At 41.7% G+C, this 18,952-nt stretch overlaps 1 protein-coding gene across 9 annotated transcripts in view; it reads right to left on the bottom strand.

Annotated features, from left to right (window-relative positions):
* The window catches only part of TRIO (trio Rho guanine nucleotide exchange factor), a 366,740-nt gene that overhangs the window by 23,811 nt on the left and 323,977 nt on the right, over positions 1-18,952 (bottom strand). For all 9 annotated transcript variants that reach the window (XM_016952961.4, XM_063811100.1, XM_016952967.4 and 6 more), the window contains 10 exons: positions 14,917-15,065; positions 13,725-13,791; positions 12,286-12,389; positions 9,416-9,485; positions 7,027-7,116; positions 6,367-6,459; positions 5,259-5,309; positions 4,925-5,002; positions 3,792-3,983; positions 1,103-1,280 (listed from right to left, as the gene is read on the bottom strand). In XM_016952961.4, coding sequence (XP_016808450.1) covers positions 1,103-1,280; positions 3,792-3,983; positions 4,925-5,002; positions 5,259-5,309; positions 6,367-6,459; positions 7,027-7,116; positions 9,416-9,485; positions 12,286-12,389; positions 13,725-13,791; positions 14,917-15,065 — 1,072 coding nt within the window. The remainder of the gene's footprint in view (positions 1-1,102; positions 1,281-3,791; positions 3,984-4,924; positions 5,003-5,258; positions 5,310-6,366; positions 6,460-7,026; positions 7,117-9,415; positions 9,486-12,285; positions 12,390-13,724; positions 13,792-14,916; positions 15,066-18,952) is intronic.

The raw sequence follows: 18,952 nt of genomic DNA, 5'->3' as shown, positions 1-18,952 counted from the left end.
CCTATGTTCCTGGCTCTTGAACGTCACGCAAGGTGTAGAGGTGGCTTTCTTGTGACAGAGAACATTACAACATCCTATTGAGCTCGAGCAGGCATAGATGCAGACCGTGAATACGAACATGAAGCAAAGAACCCAGAAGACACAGATGACATGGGCACATAGCTTCGGACTGAATTCTCAAAGTTCTTTGCTGATCACCAAATTAAAAGCCAGTGTTGAAGCCAACAGTTGCAAAGAGATCAAATACATTAAGAGGCAATGGAAGGGTAGCGTGGCCACGCCCGCTGTGTTCTGCAGCATCTCTGCAATCCCTCAAGTCACGGAAGCAGGGAAGTACTGAACCGTCTCTTTTTTTTTTTTGAGACAGAGTTTCACTCTTGTTGCCCAGGCTGTAGTGCAATGGTGTGATCTCAGCTCACCACAATCTCCGCCTCCTGGGTTCAAGTGATTCTCCTGCCTCAGCCTCCTGAGTAGCTGGGATTACAGGCATGCACCACCACGCCCGGCTAATTTTTTTGTATTTTTAGTAGAGACAGGGTTTCTCCATGTTGGTCAGGCTGGTCTCAAACTCCTGACCTCAGGTGATCTGCCCAACTTGGCCTCCCAAAGTGCTGGGATTATAGGCTTGAGCCACCATGCTTGGTCCCGTCTCTTATTTTTTTAATGGGGAAAGGAGGTGTGCGTGTGCAAGGCCCTCGTGAATGTCTCTGGCCAATGCCATCTCGTGTTCTCGCAAACTCCTCTTCCTAGGACTGGGCCCTGGTACATGTTATGTGTGGGGCAGTGTAGCTGTGAGGGGCACAGACCAAGAGCCAGATGGCCACTCTGCCTCCTGACTCTGCCCTCAACAACTTGTGGGACTCGAGGCAAATTACTCAGCCACTCAGTGCCCCAGCTTTCTCATCTGTAAAGCGGGAATAATAATAGTACTGGCCACACAGGGTGGTTGTGAAGATGAAATAAAGCAATATCTAGGCAGTGCCTGAAGAGTGGTGAGTGCTAAGTTCTGTCATTACTACGGATATGAATGGGAGAGGGAAGATAAATACAAGTGAGTACACGAGGAAAGAAAGCACACGTCTAGTAACAGAACACACATTACCATTTAAAAAATTGCGCTGGTTTTCTAAAATTTGGTTGATTTCATGGATCCAAGTTTGCCGGACACTTGGACTAGATGAATGCAAAATGAAGGTCTCTACCACGTCACCCGTCCTCGATGTCAGAGCAAATTTACAGGGATCATTTTCCACATTTTCCTCCAGGCAAAGGCAACTCACCTTAAAAAAAAAAAAAAAAAATTATTCATAATAGCTAACAGGTGGAAAGGAAGCAAACCATGTGTCCACTGACCGATGAATGGACAAAGAAAATGTGGGCTATGTGGACAGTTTTTCAGCCTTAACGAGGAAAGAAATTCCGACACACAATACGACATGGATGAACCTTGAAGACGTTATGCTAAGTGAAATATGCCAGTCTCAAAATACAACTATTGTTATGATTCCACTTACAGGAAGTCCTTAGAGTAGTCAAATGTGGGGATAGGAAGTAGAGTGGAGGTTGCCAGGGGCTTGGGGGTGGGGAAGTGGGGAGTTACTGTTTAATGGGTACAGGGCTTTAGCTCTGCAAGATGAAGAGTTGTGAAGACAGATGATGGTGATGGCTGCAAAACATGAATGTTCTTAATCCCACGGAGCTAGGTAATTAAAGATGGAACATTTATGTTATGTGTATTTTACCACAACAAAAAATTAAAGCACATCGATACCCACTGGCCAAGTGCAAAGTGAAGTTCATCCTACCTCAATCCTGAAACAAGCACTTTTCAGTTGAACTGCCATTTTTACTGCCTCAGAAAACATCTGAAGCTTTTTAATGCCTCTTAACTCAGGTACATGGGGAATACAAGGCTGTTAAACTAATAGTTTGAACTAACAGTCTGAACAATTAACTAGAAATATGGGTCTGGGATTACCTGTTTCCCAAACCCCTCTATGATGCCTCAGTATTTATCCTTACTTACTTCCCAGGGAGTAAATGACACCATTAAACAAATCTCAAATATCAGTAAAACCTATGTTATAAAGGTGTATGTGATATCATGATTAAAATATGTCAAATAATTTTATAAAAATATGTAAAAAATATATACAAAATTCCTACAGTGCTGGAGTGATTTTCTGCCAAAAGACTTGTGAGAAGAATGGGTAGGCAGTTCTCAGGGGATGTGTCCAGTGCAGGGGATGGATGAGTGCAGTTCTCAGGGGATGGGTGCAGTGCAGGGGATGGATGAGTGCAGTGCAGGGGATGGATGAGTGCAGTGCAGGGGATGGATGAGTGCAGTGCAGGGGATGGATGAGTGCAGTGCAGGGGATGGATGAGTGCAGTGCAGGGGATGGATGAGTGCAGTGCCCGGGATGGATGAGTGCAGTTCTCAGGGGATAGGTGCAGTGCAGGGGATGGGTGCAGTTCTCAGGGGATAGGTGCAGTGCAGGGGATGGGTGCAGTTCTCAGGGGATGGGTGCAGTGCAGGGGATGGGTGATGCAGTGCAGGGGATGGGTGTAGTTCAGACGATGGCTGCAGTCCAAGGGATGGGTGCAGCTCAGCGTATGGGTGCAGTTCAGCGTATGGGTGCACAGTTCAGGGCATGGGTGCACAGTTCAGATGATGGCTGCCGTCCAGGGGATGGGCGCACAGTTCAGGGGATGGGAGGCTCAAGTGTAGTGGTGAGCCCAGAGAGTCTGTGCCTGACATGGCCTCAGGGTGAGGGGCCTCAAAAGGTGGAGTCTGGAGGGGCAGGCGGGTGGTGGGAGGTGCAAGGGCCCGCAGCCCAGCCTCATGCAGAGGCAGCCTCCTTCTCCAGCTGTTTGGCTCCAGGGCCCTCCTAGGTACTGGTGGGCAGAGGCCCCCAGCCTGGCATCTGTGCCCATGGACAGACCCACCCCGGGTTTAGGCAAATGGAGGCTGCTGGGGACAGCCAACAAAAGCCTGAACGGAGAGTCGGATGGGGGAGTACGCAATGTTCTGCCTGTGTGCTGTGAGGCCCGCAGGTGTGCAGGGTCTGAGAGTTCCCTGTCCCTGATGGCGTAGGGCAGGAGGCCCTACCAAAGGGAAGTACATCTCCCTTCTGACCTCAGGGTCTGCACAGCTGCAGAGCCAGGAGGACCCTGGCGGGGGCATGTATCTCCCAGGAGTCATCTGCTGGGACCTCAGGCCTGCCCTCTGCTGTTCTCTACCTCACCCTTGGTTTGTCCCTTTTACAGACTTGAGGGCCATTTGCAATTATTTTCTTTGTCCCTCTGTCTTCCTTTCCTATTAGAGGATAAGCTACATCAGGGCAGGGAGGGCACCCAGCTGGGCCATTCCTGGAGCCCTCACGCCTGTTGCTGAGTGCTCAGTACCTCCTTGGTGAGTGGAGGAAGAGAAGAAGACACCGAGTGAACTTTTTCTCTGATCATAGAGCAACCCCCCAAATCCGTGCTATCAAATTTAAACCAGTTTTCCTCGGTCCTAGAGAAGGGGGTGCATAAACACTACCCATGACCAGTTCTCATCATGGTAAGAATGAATGGCTGTGGTCACACAGAGGTGTGTACAAGACATCAGCCACTCAAGAACACAGACAGTAAAAAGAGAAATGGGGTGAATTCAAGGCTCTGAAATATACTAGAAAATTCTCAAATACTTAAACCAAGCATCAGGGTATGTCATCATTAAAAGGAAACAGTGTATCGGTGTGATGGGTACATGCGCTGGCACAGAGAAATCACACAGAGACACACATTACCTTGATACTGTTCTTAAACAGGAATCCCGGCATGGAGAAGCCCTTCTTTTTATCAAGTGGCTCGCTGAATATGACGATCTGCTCAAAGAGGAAGATGCGCCTCTCTCTGCAGCGAGGCAGAAGTCCTGCATCTTGGTCTGTGACCAAGAATGTGTCCTGCAAGAGCAGTTTACCCTGGGCAACGATTTTCCCCTAAAACAAGAAATAAAGGGGGAAAAGGAAGGGGAGAAGAAAACATTGCCTTCTAAGTTATCTGAAGCTGTTTTCTTTAGATTTCCTCCCATAGAATAATGTATTTTTCTTTTATTAATCTATGGAGTTTAATTTTTTTTTCTTTTACTGTTCTTGGCTCTAAACAGAATAATTATCTAAATAAAATTCTTGCCAACATTTGTATAGACCTCTGGCGCCTCAATTACAGTCACAGATTAAAAGTGGAATTTTAAATGTCTGGTTTATACTAGAACAGTGGTTCTCAAAGTATGGTCCCTGGGTTGCCAGCAGGAACTCATCAGGCATGCACAGGAGTTTTCAGAAGCCCTCCAACGGCCTCTGTGTGTGCGTCAGAGAGAACCATAGCACTAGAACTTTCAATGCTAATTCTCTAGCAAAATAAAAACTTCTCCTGCCTCCTTAACTCCGTAGTCAAATTTTTAAAAGAAGATTCTGGTTCTGAATTCATCTTGAGGATATGTAATAGGTAATATGTAATATGAATAGTCTAGCAACTCATGCAAACATATCTTAAACTAATGAGGAAGTATCAAGTCCCAGAGATGAGAGAGTGGGGACCTCCGAGGTCCTACTACACCCATAGCTAACCATGGTCTTAAGTGCTGAGGAAAGGAAACTCAGCTCTTACAGTACTGGGCCCAAGAGACAAAGCCCGGTCCTGCTTGTTTCTGCCATGAGACACTGGGCTTTGAGCACAGGCAAGTCCCAAAAAAGCAAACCAAATGCACCAAAAACAAACAAAAAAAGGAAATAAAATATCAATCAGATTGAGGTAAAGTGAGAGAAGCCAGAAAACCAAGTGAAAAGGATCAGCTTTCTCTATGTGGAGAGAAATAATCCAAGACAAAAGAAAGAGATGAAGGCAGAGGTGCTCTCTTAAAAAACAACAGCCGCATTACGTCGAATCCTTGCAGCCGCCCCACGTTCATCATGTCGTTGCACCGCCTGGGTACTATGCACATGACTTCCACAGCTCTCTGTGGGAGGGGAGAGAGAAGAGTGAAAGCTCAAGTTCCTCTAGGGAAAATCTGACGTGCTCACCCTCCGACCTGATGAAGTTCTGTTCTTCCTCCCCACCCTCTAGTGTGCAGGGCTTATGGAGATGCACTGGAGAGACTCTGTCACCCACTGCTTTGACCCCCTCCCAGGGCCAGACCACTGTTAGGAGACACTTGGGGATTAGGAAAAGAGGCTGGTGGGGATTTGGGTGCGCACAGCCGCTGATGCACGTACCTCTAATTCTGATGTATCCAGGCTGGCCTTTTTGGAATACTTGAGGAAGTCCTGCAAGGGAAATGGAGAGGACATGATAATGGTGACAAAGACAACAGCAGCTGACCTTTCATTTTTTTTTTTAAGAGACAGGGTCTCACTATGTTACTCAAGCTGGTCTTGAACTCCTGGCCTCAAGTGATCCTCTTGCTTTGGCCTCCTGAGTAGCTGGGACTACAGGAATGAGACACTGCACACAAGCTAACCTTTTTGGCCACTCACACTGGCCAGACATTGGGGTTCAGCACTTTAGTTCTGAAAGAATTTTTTTTTTTAAATAGACAAGCTCTCACTATGTTGTCCAGGCTGGAGTGTAGTGGCTATTCAAAGGAGCAATCATAGCTCACTGCAGCCTCCAACTCCTGGCCTCAAGCTATCCTCCTGCCTCAGCCTCCCAAGTAGCCGGGGCTACAGGTGTGTACCACCACACCTGTCTGGTGCTTTAGTTCTACTTTATCATATTATTCTCTCAGTAACACAACAAAAAGGCATTCCTATGTAGATTTCAAGCTGCAGTACACAGAGTCAGACCAGATCTATCCAATTGTTCCTGTTTAATCCAAGACAAGCTCTTTGTCTCTCTCTAGATCCAGGTCCTAGGTGTTGTACATGAAGGAATATCAATACACTTGAAGTCTCTTTTATCACGGAAAAACACGTGACTCTGCCTTCGGTTATGCTTAAGAATTTAACTCAATCAAGGGCTAGTGTTAAGCCAACAGAGAGGAATACAAAAGGATTCCAAATTTACTTTTATCCAAGGTTCCAAGAAGATTAGAAAATAATTAAAGTTGATAGAGCAGAAGAAAAATCATTAGCATTCCAAGGTCTGTCGTGGGGGAAAAAAAATTCACTTTTACTGATATTTTCATTCTGAACTCGATGTAAATAAAAAATTGAGAAAACTGTTTGAAGTGTTTTCTTAAATTTTTAAGGATTAACTTATCAGAAATAATATACTTGTTACACAGATGATTCCCGTCCTACCAAATCCTTCTTTCCCCAACTGAGTCTTATTTTCTCAGCAAACTCACTCCTGATACCAGAGTTTGTCCCGCCACCTTCTCACCTTCAGTAACAGCTGATACTTCATGATTCTCTGCACTGGTTTGATCAACAGATCTGTGAGCTGTAACCTGTGGCCAAGACGCTGCTTTAAGTCCTGCAGTTTTAAGAGAGAGAAAAGATCGTATGGGCTGTTCATTAAAGCGCAATTTTTTAGTCTTTGTAATTGTCAGAAAGACTACAACATTGGCAGTAAAAGTAACGAGGAAAAAAAGCACTAGACTAACTAGAGCTTTGCTAGCTCACAGAATTTCCAAGTTTTACACTTTCACCTGAGTTGTTTTTCAAAGCAGTCTTTTATGCTTGTTTAAAGGCATTTTTTCAATTGCATTCTTTTATTCATATAAATATATATATTATTTTTAGGCTACAAGTTTAGATCATAATTATTCTGACTTTGTAAGGAGACTTAAGTGTAACACTTATAAAAACTCTTATTTTTAACAATGACTGCAGTCTTCTGAGTGCCAGGGGTGTGACCACAGACTAAATTCATACTCATTTCTCTGATTTACAGGAAAGAAAGAAAGGTTCAGAAGTCTTATCACTCAGGCTAATTTTCTTTGGAAATTAGTCTCCTGGGAAACCAATGATACTTTCATTTTTAGAAATAAGTTGGAACAAAAGATTCAGAAATACTTTCTGTTTGTATCTTAGGTCTTACCTCAAAAAAGGTATCAATGTATTCTGAGACAATGTGCTCAGACTTTGGTTTATTTTGACAATAAACTATGTACATGTGCAACCTTCTCTCCTAGGAATAAAAAAGGCAAACAGTTGGGTTATAACAATGGGAAATTCGATTAGAATACAAGAGTACCCGCACATTTCAGCACATTCATAAAGGGAATCATCTTAAAACCAAGCTGCATAGCTAAGGCTCTCGGGAGTAAATTCCAGATTGAGGATGTAGATCAGCATTCTACGGTGTGGCTCCAAAACCAGTCCTTCCCCCATCACTCTCCATACACACCAAACCCTTCACTTTACAGTACCAAATACCAACAAACACCATAGGTAGCAAAAGAACATTTTTGTTTGTTTGTTTTTTAAAGAGATAAGGTCTCACTCTGTTGCCCAGGCAGGAGGGCAGTGGTGTGATCATGGCTCACGGAAGCCTTAAACTTCCGGGCTCAAGCGATCCTCCCACCTCAGCCTCTGTCTGAGTAGCTAGGATTACAGATGTGCGTCACCATGCCCGGCTAATTTTTAATTTTTTTTTTTTTTTTTGTAGGGATGGAGTCCTGCTTTTTCACCCAGCCTGGTCTCAAAACTAGCCTCAGCAACCCTCCTGCCTTGGCCGCCCAAAGTGTTGGGATTACAGGCATGAGCCACCACACCTGGCCGAAACACCCTTCTTAATATTAAACAAAGAATTACTGCCATCACTCCAAACCCTGCCAACAGTCCTAGTAAGCCTGGTTGGTTTTAGTAGAGAAGAAGCTCTTTAATCTCAAATCCTAAAGGCAGAAGAAAAAAAATGTAGACAATGAGCCTTTCCATAAATCAGTGATCCTCAAAGTATAGTGTGCAGACCCCCAGGGCCCCCTGAGTCCTTTCAGTGGCTCCATTTGGTCAGAACTATTTTCTAAATACCACTAAGATGTTAGTTGTCCTTTTCGTTGTGCTGACATCTGTGCTGATGTGCAAAACCAATGGTGGGTGAAATTGCTGGCACCTTGGCAAAAACTCTTCACTGCCACAAATTTATAGTAAAAAACAAAACAAAACTGGTTTCACTTAAGAATGTCCTGGATGAGTAAACATTATTCTTTTTATTAAAACTCAACCAGGGAGTATATACCTTTTTAACATTCTTGTGACAAGATGATGTCCACATAACACTTTAATTGCACTTGATAAATGTCTCAAGAAAAAGCACTTATGTAACCGAGTTGTGAGTGGAACTAACCACTTTTTTTTATGGACCACCATTTTTACTTGGAAGAATGATTGACACAAACTGTAATTATTTACTCTTGGGTATCTGCTAGACATTTTCTTGAACATGAACAAAATAAGCCTGTCATTTCAAGGCAAACAACTGGCAGTGTTTGTTAGTGAAAATTACAGCTTTCAAGCAAAAAATTAAAATTTTGGAAATATGTATCTGCCACTCTGAACTTCACAACACTTAAAGACTTCAAAGAGATTGGTGGTCAAGTTCAAAAACTGGATTTTTGGATACTGTGTAATGAAACGTGTCAACCTCTGGAAGATCTGCCTAAGTCTGTGACCTGGTATCTTCCAGTGGACTGATGCCTGATGTCACAGGACCGCGCATGGCTGCAGGAGCCTCGAAGCCCAATAGTTCAATATATTTAATGTCACAGCAAGGGAGAAGTTTATGGGTAGGTTTTCAGATTCCGTATTGCAACTAACCTTTAAGAAATGATCAGCTGTCAAGTTTTTGGTATAGTGTCTAAGAAAACTACGTAATTATCTGAAAAGGCTATTAAAATACTCATCCTTTTCTAACTATATGTGTGTGAAGATGGATTTGTTTGGATACTTGAACCAAAAAACACAGCAATGAGTCGGATGCAGAAGCAGATATAAAAATCCAGCTGTCTTTTACTTAGCAAGACATTAAAGAGACCGGCAAAAATGCAAAAACTCCTGTCACTAACTTCTAAAAATATACCATGATTTTTCCCAAAAAACAAAAAACTTTAATGTTAATACGCGTGTTTTCGATATCCACACTATTCGGCTGTTATGTTAAACCCACTGCAGGTACAGTTACATCTCCACTCAACAATACCTGCCTGTTCACAGACACCCCAGATACTGTTCAGGCCTGGCTCTGGTCTTCTCTCACCAACCTGTACTGTTGCTAGCCAAATAGCCAGCTTCAGCCAGGTGACTGGGAAAGCAGGTAACTCATGTTGAAGAAGGGATTTTAATTCCAACTCATTAACACCATGCAGTTTGATTTTATCTTAAACATACGCACTTACGTAAAGTATAAGTGAGTTCTCCTTTAATCTGACAAACCAGTGACTAAGGATGACACCATCAGAACAGGATATAAGCAATGCTATTGTGCTTACGTGTTTAACAAAAAGGGATCCTAGTTTTTCTGGATCTTCAAGGCACTTCTCTAACTCTCCTAAAAAAAAGCTGGAAAGAAAGGAGAAAATATTAGAACTATTTCCAGTGTGGCCTTCTAATTTTAGATTTACGTTTACATTTTTTCTTTTTCTTTTTTTCTTTTTTTTTTTTGAGAGAGTGTCACTCTATCACCTAGGCTGGAGTGCAGTGGTGTGATCTTGGTTCACTGCAACCTCCGCCTCCTGGGTTCAAGCAATTCTCCTGCCTCAGCCTCCCAAGTAGCTGGGGTTATAGGCGTGCACCACTATGCCTAGCTAATTTTTTGGCATTTTTAGCAGATACAAGGTTTCACCATGTTGGCCAGGCTGGTCTCAAACTCCTGACCTCAAGTGATCCGCCTACCTCAGCCTCCCAATGTGCTGGGATTACAGGCGTGAGCCACCATGCCTGGCCAGGTTTACATTTTCAATAGTCTGTTCTGACATGAGCAACTGTGAAGTGTGAAGTATATATTTAACAAATATATGGAAACTTAACAAGTACAAGGAAAACCTTTTGTTAAGCTACAAAGCATAAAGGAATACAAAGGCACAGAAGATGAGGCACGACTGTATATCCCTTGGATGGTGACCTTCCTGGTCTTTGGATAACAAACATTCTCATCTCTGTTCAAGGACACAAGTGCTAATATCCTAGGCTGAATAATGAGTGAAAAATAGATGTTTCAAAGTACTTGGACATTTTTTATTTCTGAAAACTTGGTCTTTATACCTGCAAATTTCATATTCATTCTAAGATAATTTTTAGAGACTCAAATTGGACAGCAGATATACAAAACTAAATATGTTACCTGTGCCAGCTTTATGAAGTTTTCTCAAATGTTATCAAAATCAACTTCTAGGTTATAAACATCAGCTCCCTTTAAGATTAAAATTAGGTATCATCACAGTGACAAAATAGCTGTAGGACAACAATGTTCATTGTTTTCTGGGCTGTAGTTGTCTTTTAAGATATATGTCCACCTTAGTTATCACTTAAATATATTTTTATTTATGTTAATATTTGGTATTACGTTAACTCATAAACCACCATGCCAATTAATGTTGTACTAAGGGATTTACTATCCCTGCTGCGGCAGACAGCATCTCTAGATGCAGTGTCTGTCTGGTCATCCCAGAAACACTGTGTCATTTTCAGCTTCCCTTCACAGCCTTAAAAACTAGCCTTGGAAGCAGGAGACTAAATCATAATACAAAATATCCCTTTTTGAATTGGTTTCACTGTAGTTGTTCAGTAAGTCTACAGCACAGAGCTATAAACTGGAGTGCTGTTTCTAAAGTTTACCAATCATTTATCTGTAAATCCAAATAAATTAGACATCACAGGGGATATGAAAATAAAGACCTCTCTGACCTGGGTTCAAAGGTTTTACATTCTATTAGGAGGGAGAAGTACAGAAATAACAACACTACTTGATACATGCCACGGTAGTTCCTCCTCATATCTGTCCAGTATCTCATAGTTTAAAAGAGCATATTCCCATCTGCTTCTGCAGAAGAGAAGGAGTCTGACGGGGAACACCCAGGCCTAATGGAGAAGCAAGTATTGGAGCTCAGCTTCAGAGAGAGGCCAGAGCTTTGGAGGTGATGACATCGTGCTCCACCTGAGCAGAGGGAGGAGCAGTTGCATCAAGACAGGAGAGCAGAAGGCCCGGCCAGGTAACCGGAGCAGACAGTGCATCTGGAACATTCCACTGGAAGACCAGTGGCCAGCATTAAGCAATCCTCAGATGATTAAGGATTTTTAAAGTTTAAGCGAAGTGATCTAAAGGGACAGGTATGTTGACAAGCTCTGGTAGCCAAGGTGAGCTACGTAGCACCAGCCCCCAGATGGATCGCCTCCTGATTAGGATAGGTGTGGGGAATGTAGTGGGATCAGAGTTGAATTTCATGGGCAATCGTGTCTACTTTTTCCATTAAAATTGAATTGGGCCAGGCGTGGTGGCTCATGCCTGTAATCCCAGCACTTTGGGAGGCTGAGGTGGGAAGACTGCTTGAGCCCAGGAGTTCAAGACCAGCTTAGGCAACACAGCAAGCCCGTGTTTGTCTACGAAAACCAAAAAAGTTAGCTGCACATGGTGCTGCGTGCCTGTAGGCCCAGCTACTAGAGATGCTGAGAGATGCTGAGGTGGGAGGATCACTTGAACCCAGGAGTTCAAGGCTGCAGTGAGCTATGATCGCACTATTACACTCCAGTTTGGTGACAGAGCGAGACCCTGTCTCTAAAAAATAAAAAGAACATAAAATAATTGGACAAATGAGTGTCTTCAAGGTCCTCTAATGATAACTTGTATTTATTCTAAAGATGGCTGCAATTCTAGTTAGAATTACTTATTGAGGCTTATTCTATGCAGATGTTGTTCTAAGCACTCTGTAAAAGTATTAACTCAGTCACTCTTCACGAAAAACCCACGAGGTAAAAGTATTAACTCAGTCACTCTTCACAAAAAACCCACATTATAATGTGGGTGTGCAGATGAAGAATGGAAGTGTACAGCAGGGAGGCCGAGGGCTCGGGGTCAGGATCAGGCCAGCAGCTCCGGCAGCTGGCTCCACGCTGGTGCTTCCAGCTACTCCCTTCCACAGACTCTCGACATGGACCAGCACGAAGAAGAGACAAGACTCTCTCCGTGCCACCAAATGCTACTGCAGAACTCCTGAGTACATCAATATCTCCTTTGCACCAGCTCCCTCCAGGAGGCTACACAGGTAATACAATGAACAGAATAAATTCCCTTTGGCCTGGCCTGCCTTGGTTTAGCAAGTGTGGGTGCTTTGCACACCATCGGGCACAATGCATGTTTACGTACTCTCTGTGCCAGTCGTAAATCTGATGGATGTTGCCGAACACAATTTTGTCTTTTCCTTTCATGTCATCAGGAACACCATCTTCTTTCATAAGTGCCATGTAGCCCTACAATTAAACAGTTATGATAAGTGTATTTCATGGAATATGTCTGAATCAACTAGTGGCTTATTGATTAATAGTCACAGAGGGCAAAATGGACACATGCACTGTCTTGTAACCAGTTCTTTGTCTAAAAACAAACAAAAAAACCCGATATGAAAAGTATCCTTAACTGATACTTGGAATATACCTATTACATTCATTGCTGTAATTTTCTTTCCCTGGACTGTTCAGCATTCACAGATCAAAAATCTTCTAAGGAATTAAAGAAGTTTAAATAAATGTAAATGGTTTCATTAAAACAGTTTGTAAATATTAAATATTTGGTCAGAATCATATCTCCTGTTTTCAGCATTTATCTCTTAGAAACAGAAAGATTTTCTTTTCTTTTTGGATTATTTGTGTAATCGGTTAAATAAGGGTTTAACAATATTCTTTTTATAAACTGATTTTTAAACAACAGTTGATTGAATATGCTGCTAAATTGTGGCTTAAAATTTCTATTTAAGTCTGTACAAGAACCTCTTAAGTACTCAGGTTGCTTATCTCATTGTGAACAATGACTGCAGACAAATCAAGCATGTTAAATCTTTTGTGTTAAGCAATTAACTGTAATAGCTGGTACTTTTAATGGGATGTGTAACCAAAAAGTATTGTCCTGTACAAATCTGCAAAGATGAAAGAATACACATAAAATTTTATACCACAAAAATAGCTTTTTGATGAGTTGAGTTTCTTAATCTGACTAATCCCCGAATTGACTGGCAGGGATTAGCCTAGAGATGGCTCTCGATCCAGTACAAAAGGCAGTGGTTTGCTATGGCTACAGTGCTTGGCAACTTCTGGTCAATGGAAATGGCAATGTGTTCTGTACAAAACTATCAGTAAATGACCTGGTGCAGCCACAGTACAGGCTCTGAACCTGGGTGGATTCAGGATGGAACCGAACCCACAGCTGGGCCACACTGACTTTTTCAACCAGTAAGGTCTTCATTTCTGTAGTGATACAATTAGGGCAAGATTCCTGTCTACTAACTACAGTATACTTACTTAGTATCATTTAATAATAATATCAAATTATTTATAATAATTGTAAATTTCAATTGTTAAAAAAGATTATGTCAAGATACACTATGCGAAAAAGAAGCATTTACAACTGAATATGGATGGTAAAGACAATTGGCTAAACTTAATTTTTCGGAAATACATCACTGGTCATTTTTTATTTTGGGTCAAAAATGTTTTTAAAGCTTTTGAGAGGTGTTCAACTGTCTAAAACGATACTACTTTTGACAACTCTTGGAACTGATACGAAGATACTAAATTTCTGGCAATACACACCTCAACCACATAGCCAAGGTCCCGCACATAGTCACGCTCTGTCTCCACTAGTTCTTGCAAAACGTAGCTGGAGAGAAAAAATAGTGTTTATCATGCAAACTGTTTTCTAAATGAATTTTTTTGTACCTTTGCTCCTGGTCAGGACGGACTCCTTCCAGGACTGAATAGTAATGTATCAAATTTGTACATTTAGGTGTTAAATTCTGGAGAGTCCCAAATCACTTACAGGTTCAAGTGGGTGACCCACGAGAGCTCTGGAGGTCAAAAGACACTTAGGCACAGTGCATGAGGGCAATCAGGGTGAATTTACCCTTCTGGATTCTGATCACATACAGGGACAACAATGAAGCTTAGACATAACTTTCTGACAAAGCCATGATAGTAAAGGAAGTGGCTTTTAAAAAATGATTAAGTCATTTTAACCTTCACTGGCTATACAAGAAAAACTTTTAAATCAGATGTTTAAACCTTGTGTCTAATCACATCACTCACAAGTATTTCTGTTTGTTACATTCAGTAACCGTTTAAGGCCACTCAGATAACAGAAGACAATCATTTGATCAGTATAGCAAACAACCTCAATTGGCCTGAAAAGGTTCATCCATGTGTTGTTCAGTCATTCATTCAACCAACATCAACCTGGCACCTCTCATGTGCCCAACACCGTCGGAGGTGCTGGGATACAGTGCTGAATAAAACACCCAGTCTCTGCCGTTTCGTAGTTTACATTTTTTTTTTTTCCTTCTCCAAAGGCAAGTTTAAACCTTTTGTAACATTTTTCAGGACTCTTTTCACCATATGCTGCTTTACTGGCATTGAGAAACCAGTAAAGTATGTTCAAAGAATATTCAAGTTTTGGGGACTGGTTCTAATTTTATATTACTTTTTCTTTCACAATCACATGTACAATAAAAAGTCTAGGAGTTTCTCACCAGATGTGGCAGAAGACATTTTTGCCTTGCATCATTCTTACTTATGAAGTATCATATACAAATAAAACAAGAAACTGCGGCTATGGAATACTGTGCCCTTATTAGGTCCTGAGTCTTTTACATACGTGCAGTTACTTAATGAGAGGCCCTGGAGCTTCTCATCTCGGTAATTCAGAGCTGAATCTCAGTCACATTTTTGAAGGCAACAAAGACAGGACGGAACCCAGAGAACAATAAGAATGAAAACATTTCTGTCTTACTGTCTTCTCTTTAAAGAGCTGGATTTCCTTTCTTCCATCTCATCAATGGGCGAGGAGGAAGAGAGAAGGGAATTATCCGAAGGGTTGAAGGAAGGGCTGCTACTATCTCCCTGGTCAACAAGGAGTGAGCTGGGGCGATCCTCCAGTGCCTGGAAGAAATTGACATAATCAACAACACTTACTGCCCACAGCCCATGATTGGCTAAAACTAAGACAAGAAAATACCCAAAGTCAGAAAATACAGAAAATGTATTTGTGAAATTATAAAATCTTTGTTTGTGAAATTATAGCATTTAATAACACAAAAAACCCAACTATTAATAAAAAAATAGAGTCAAAGGAGGTGGAGAAAAGAGAAAAGTTGGAATGAAAAGGATAGTGAATTTACATACATTAATATATTCTATTTCTTGTTATCAAATAAGTAGAAATGTTATACTTGCTTATGTCAGAGTACTGCACCCATTTTTGGACATATCACACATATTTAATATCTAGCAATTTTCTTACTGGTTATATTCCTGCCAAATGAGCTGCTGGGATGTGCGTGGGTCAGGCCAGTGTGGCACCTGGACATGGTACCTGCATTCCCTGTTGGTGGACTATGTAGCAACATCAGCAATCCAACAAACTTGGTTTGTTTCCTGATTATCCTATTAGAGCTTTGACTCATACTTCAATGCATACAAATCACTCAGGTAAAATTAATCTCCATCTAGCAACTTCCATTCTATCCCTCTATACAAAATAGTAATCGTGCTTGTCTTAATTACTTCTGCAATACATTCTTTCCCCCACTGGCTTTTGGTTTCTATAGGTGATTGTTTTCATTGCTGTATCCCCAGTAGAACCTCATGCAAATCTTTGCAAGTGTTCAGCAAATCTGTAAGTTGAATATTGGTGACTTCTCTCCTTGGATTAATGTGACAATGACTGGTGACTGATTGCTTTCAATTTGGTACATATTAATCTCGTTGTTTTACCTGGATTCACAGAACACGTAAGATTTATAGTTCTTTTAACATTCCCAAAGCAACAAACTGGATATATAGATATGATTGAACTGGAAAAAAATGTGATGAATTTATTCTAGGTTTGAACAGCACAATACAAAATGCAAAAAAAATACCTCACTTAAAACATTTGGTATTAATAAACTAAAATCTCTAATACTTGTTCTATTTTCTCCTCTTAACAGTAACAGACTGAATCTGATTTCATTGTTAAGCAGAGCTTTGAGGACACAAAGCATGTACTGTACAAGCAATCTTGTTAAAACCCATGGAGCTATAAAAAACACACCAACTGCTGATCTTATTTTTGAAAAACAGGACATTAAGTTAGTTAAGGAACAGAGTTTGATCTGAAAAATAAATGCACTCTTTTAAATAAACAGCCATTGAGCTTTGCTGGAAGCAAACATTTTGCTGTGAGCAGCAGAGCTTGTTTCACGCTCATCAGATCACATCTGTTTTTGAGAGCGAAGGGAGGACGTTCTGCACCCCCCATCCCCCACCTGGACAGCTGAAGCCTGTTAGATTGAATTCTGTTCATTTGAACAGTGAGAAAAAAGAAAGAAAAGAAAGAGAAAGGCTCCAGATGCCCCTGATGCTGCAGACGGCAGGGAGGTAAAGTCACGGACTTCATCAGTGTCCATGGGGACCTGTCTTCCAGCTTTCTCGACCTGCAACAATGGAGTCTCCAGGCCCCTCGGCTGCCTGTCCTAGATCTGATCTTTCCTAACAAGATGGGCTGCCGAAAGGGTGCACACACCCTGAAGCGGTGCAGTTGTGGCTAGACGTCCTTATCGCCTTCATGAGGCCCATTTGCCTCTTCCACAAATGTGTGTGAGAAGGCTGTCACCAGCATAAGGCTGTCTCAAAACTGCAGCCACTGGGACTTCACAGATTTTGGATGAATTATTTGTGAAACTCTCTGGGTTTGGTTGTTTTTTGTGTCCTTCTCCTCTCTTTCTTACATGAAGATAGGTCTATAGAAATATTCTACCTCTTATGAGATTAATTTTGATAAATTATATTTTCTTAGAAAGCTGCCCATTTCATTCAGGTTTCATTTTAAATTTACTATCAAAGAGATGAACAAAATAATGTCTTATGATTGCTTGAATTTCCTCAGTTTTTTCCTCTCTTATAATTTCTTAATTTTGGGAATTTGTGTTTTCTATTTTCTTGACATGGTTACCTAATGCCTATATTTAAAGAATAAATTTTAGGTTTTATTATGCTACTGTTTTCCAGCTCATTGATTTCTGTTTTTATCTCTATGAATTCATTCCTTCTGCTTTTCTTTGGATTATTTTGTTGTTTTTCTAACATCTTGAGTTAGATGTGATTTCATTTATTTTCATTCTTTCTTGTTTCTCCCTTTATATTTTGATTAGTGAAGAGAAGAAAACCCCAAAGTCAAGTTCACACAATCACTGTGGCGGCAGGGAACTATTACTCTATTGCCGACATGCAGGAAAAATGCACAGCCTTTAAAATAACCAGCTGCATCAAGAACGTGGAGGTAAGCCAGACGAATGAATCCAGGGAACAGTTTTCAGGGTGGCTTTTATTTTTCGAGTCAAATCCTCAGGTTTTAGGTTTAGGTAGGTTCAGTTCCTTAAACATCATACTGTGTAACGGCTGAACATCTTCTCTCCTCTCCTCCCTAACCCAATAAACACATACAGAGCTTCTGAAGAATAAACAATGCAGTGTTCAAATCCAATTATGAATGTGTGACAGCCTCAGAAATCACCCACAAGAAAACACATGTGGATGCTTAAGGATCTACTGCAGAGTCAGTATAAGTTTAGGATATTACAATGATGCATTAGTGTTTTCTAACAAAAAGTAGTTCCCATGTGATGTTAGAGCATTAGTGACAGGAAACCAACACAGGGTGATGCTTCTCTTGAACCAGAAAAAGAGGGGAGAATTTAGATCGCATTCCCTGGCAGAATGAAGACGGGATGAACCTATCACATAAAGTACAAACATGGTTCTCCCAAGGGAGGGGAAGGCACCAGTGAACACCCATGTGGATGAAACCTGGTTGAGAGCTCCCATGTGTAGCTGAAAGACAGTCTCCGAGGCTGAAGGACTTGCCTGGTGGAACTCACCGTAAGGAGACTGTGAACCCAAGTCTATCTGACTCCAAAACCTATGCCTTTCCTATGCCAACAGCTTTATGCCCACTGAAGTGAGCAGAAACAACTCAGTTTCACCGAGTAAACCGAGAAAGTTTAATTCTTCAGAATTGAAAAAGGAGATTAACACAGTAAGAGTCAAAACTGACCATGCCACAGACCACCTCTCCATTTGGAAGTCCACGTGAATTAATTACAAATGAATCACAGACCACATAAAATGCAATACAATTTAAACAGCTGCAGAATAGTGGCCAGATCTGCCTCACAGCATTCCCTGGGAAACCATTTCGGCTATTTGGTAAGAATGATTTTAATGGTCATTTAACTGACGTGTATAAATGGCCTTTAAAAAAAAGTTTAAGGATGCTTAAAAACTCACTGGATACAATTTAAGCACCCTTCATTTAGACACTTTTATCAACTTGTCTTTTAAAGAGATACCAAGGATGTAGCTGAACTCAGTACATACTGGCATGGTTCCAAGCTCCTTTTTTTGTTTTTTTGATATAGGGTCTCACTCTGTCACTCAGGCTGAGTGCAGTGGTACAATCTCAGCTCACTGCAGCCTTAACCTCCTGGGCTCAGGTGATCCTCCCACCTCAGCCTCCCGATAGCTGGGACTACCGGTGCATGCTACCACACCCAGCTGATTTTTGTATTTTTTTGTAGAGATGCGGTCTCGTGTTTCCCAGGCTGGTCTCGAACTCCTGGGCTCAAGCAATATGCCTGCCTTGGCCTCCTAAAGTGCTAGGATTACAGGCATGAACCACCACACCCGGCCTGATTCCAAAATCTTAACCAGTGGAGTCCGAATTCGTGAGTTATCTACCACGCCCTAGCAAGCTTCCTGTTCAAAGTTCACTGGGTCTTCTCCGGAAC

Source organism: Pan troglodytes, chromosome 4 (genome assembly GCF_028858775.2).
Source record: "Pan troglodytes isolate AG18354 chromosome 4, NHGRI_mPanTro3-v2.0_pri, whole genome shotgun sequence".
Taxonomy (NCBI): Eukaryota; Metazoa; Chordata; class Mammalia; order Primates; family Hominidae; genus Pan; species Pan troglodytes.
The sequence above is the reverse complement of the archived record's forward strand: the minus strand, read 5'-3'. Positions and strand labels throughout refer to the sequence as shown.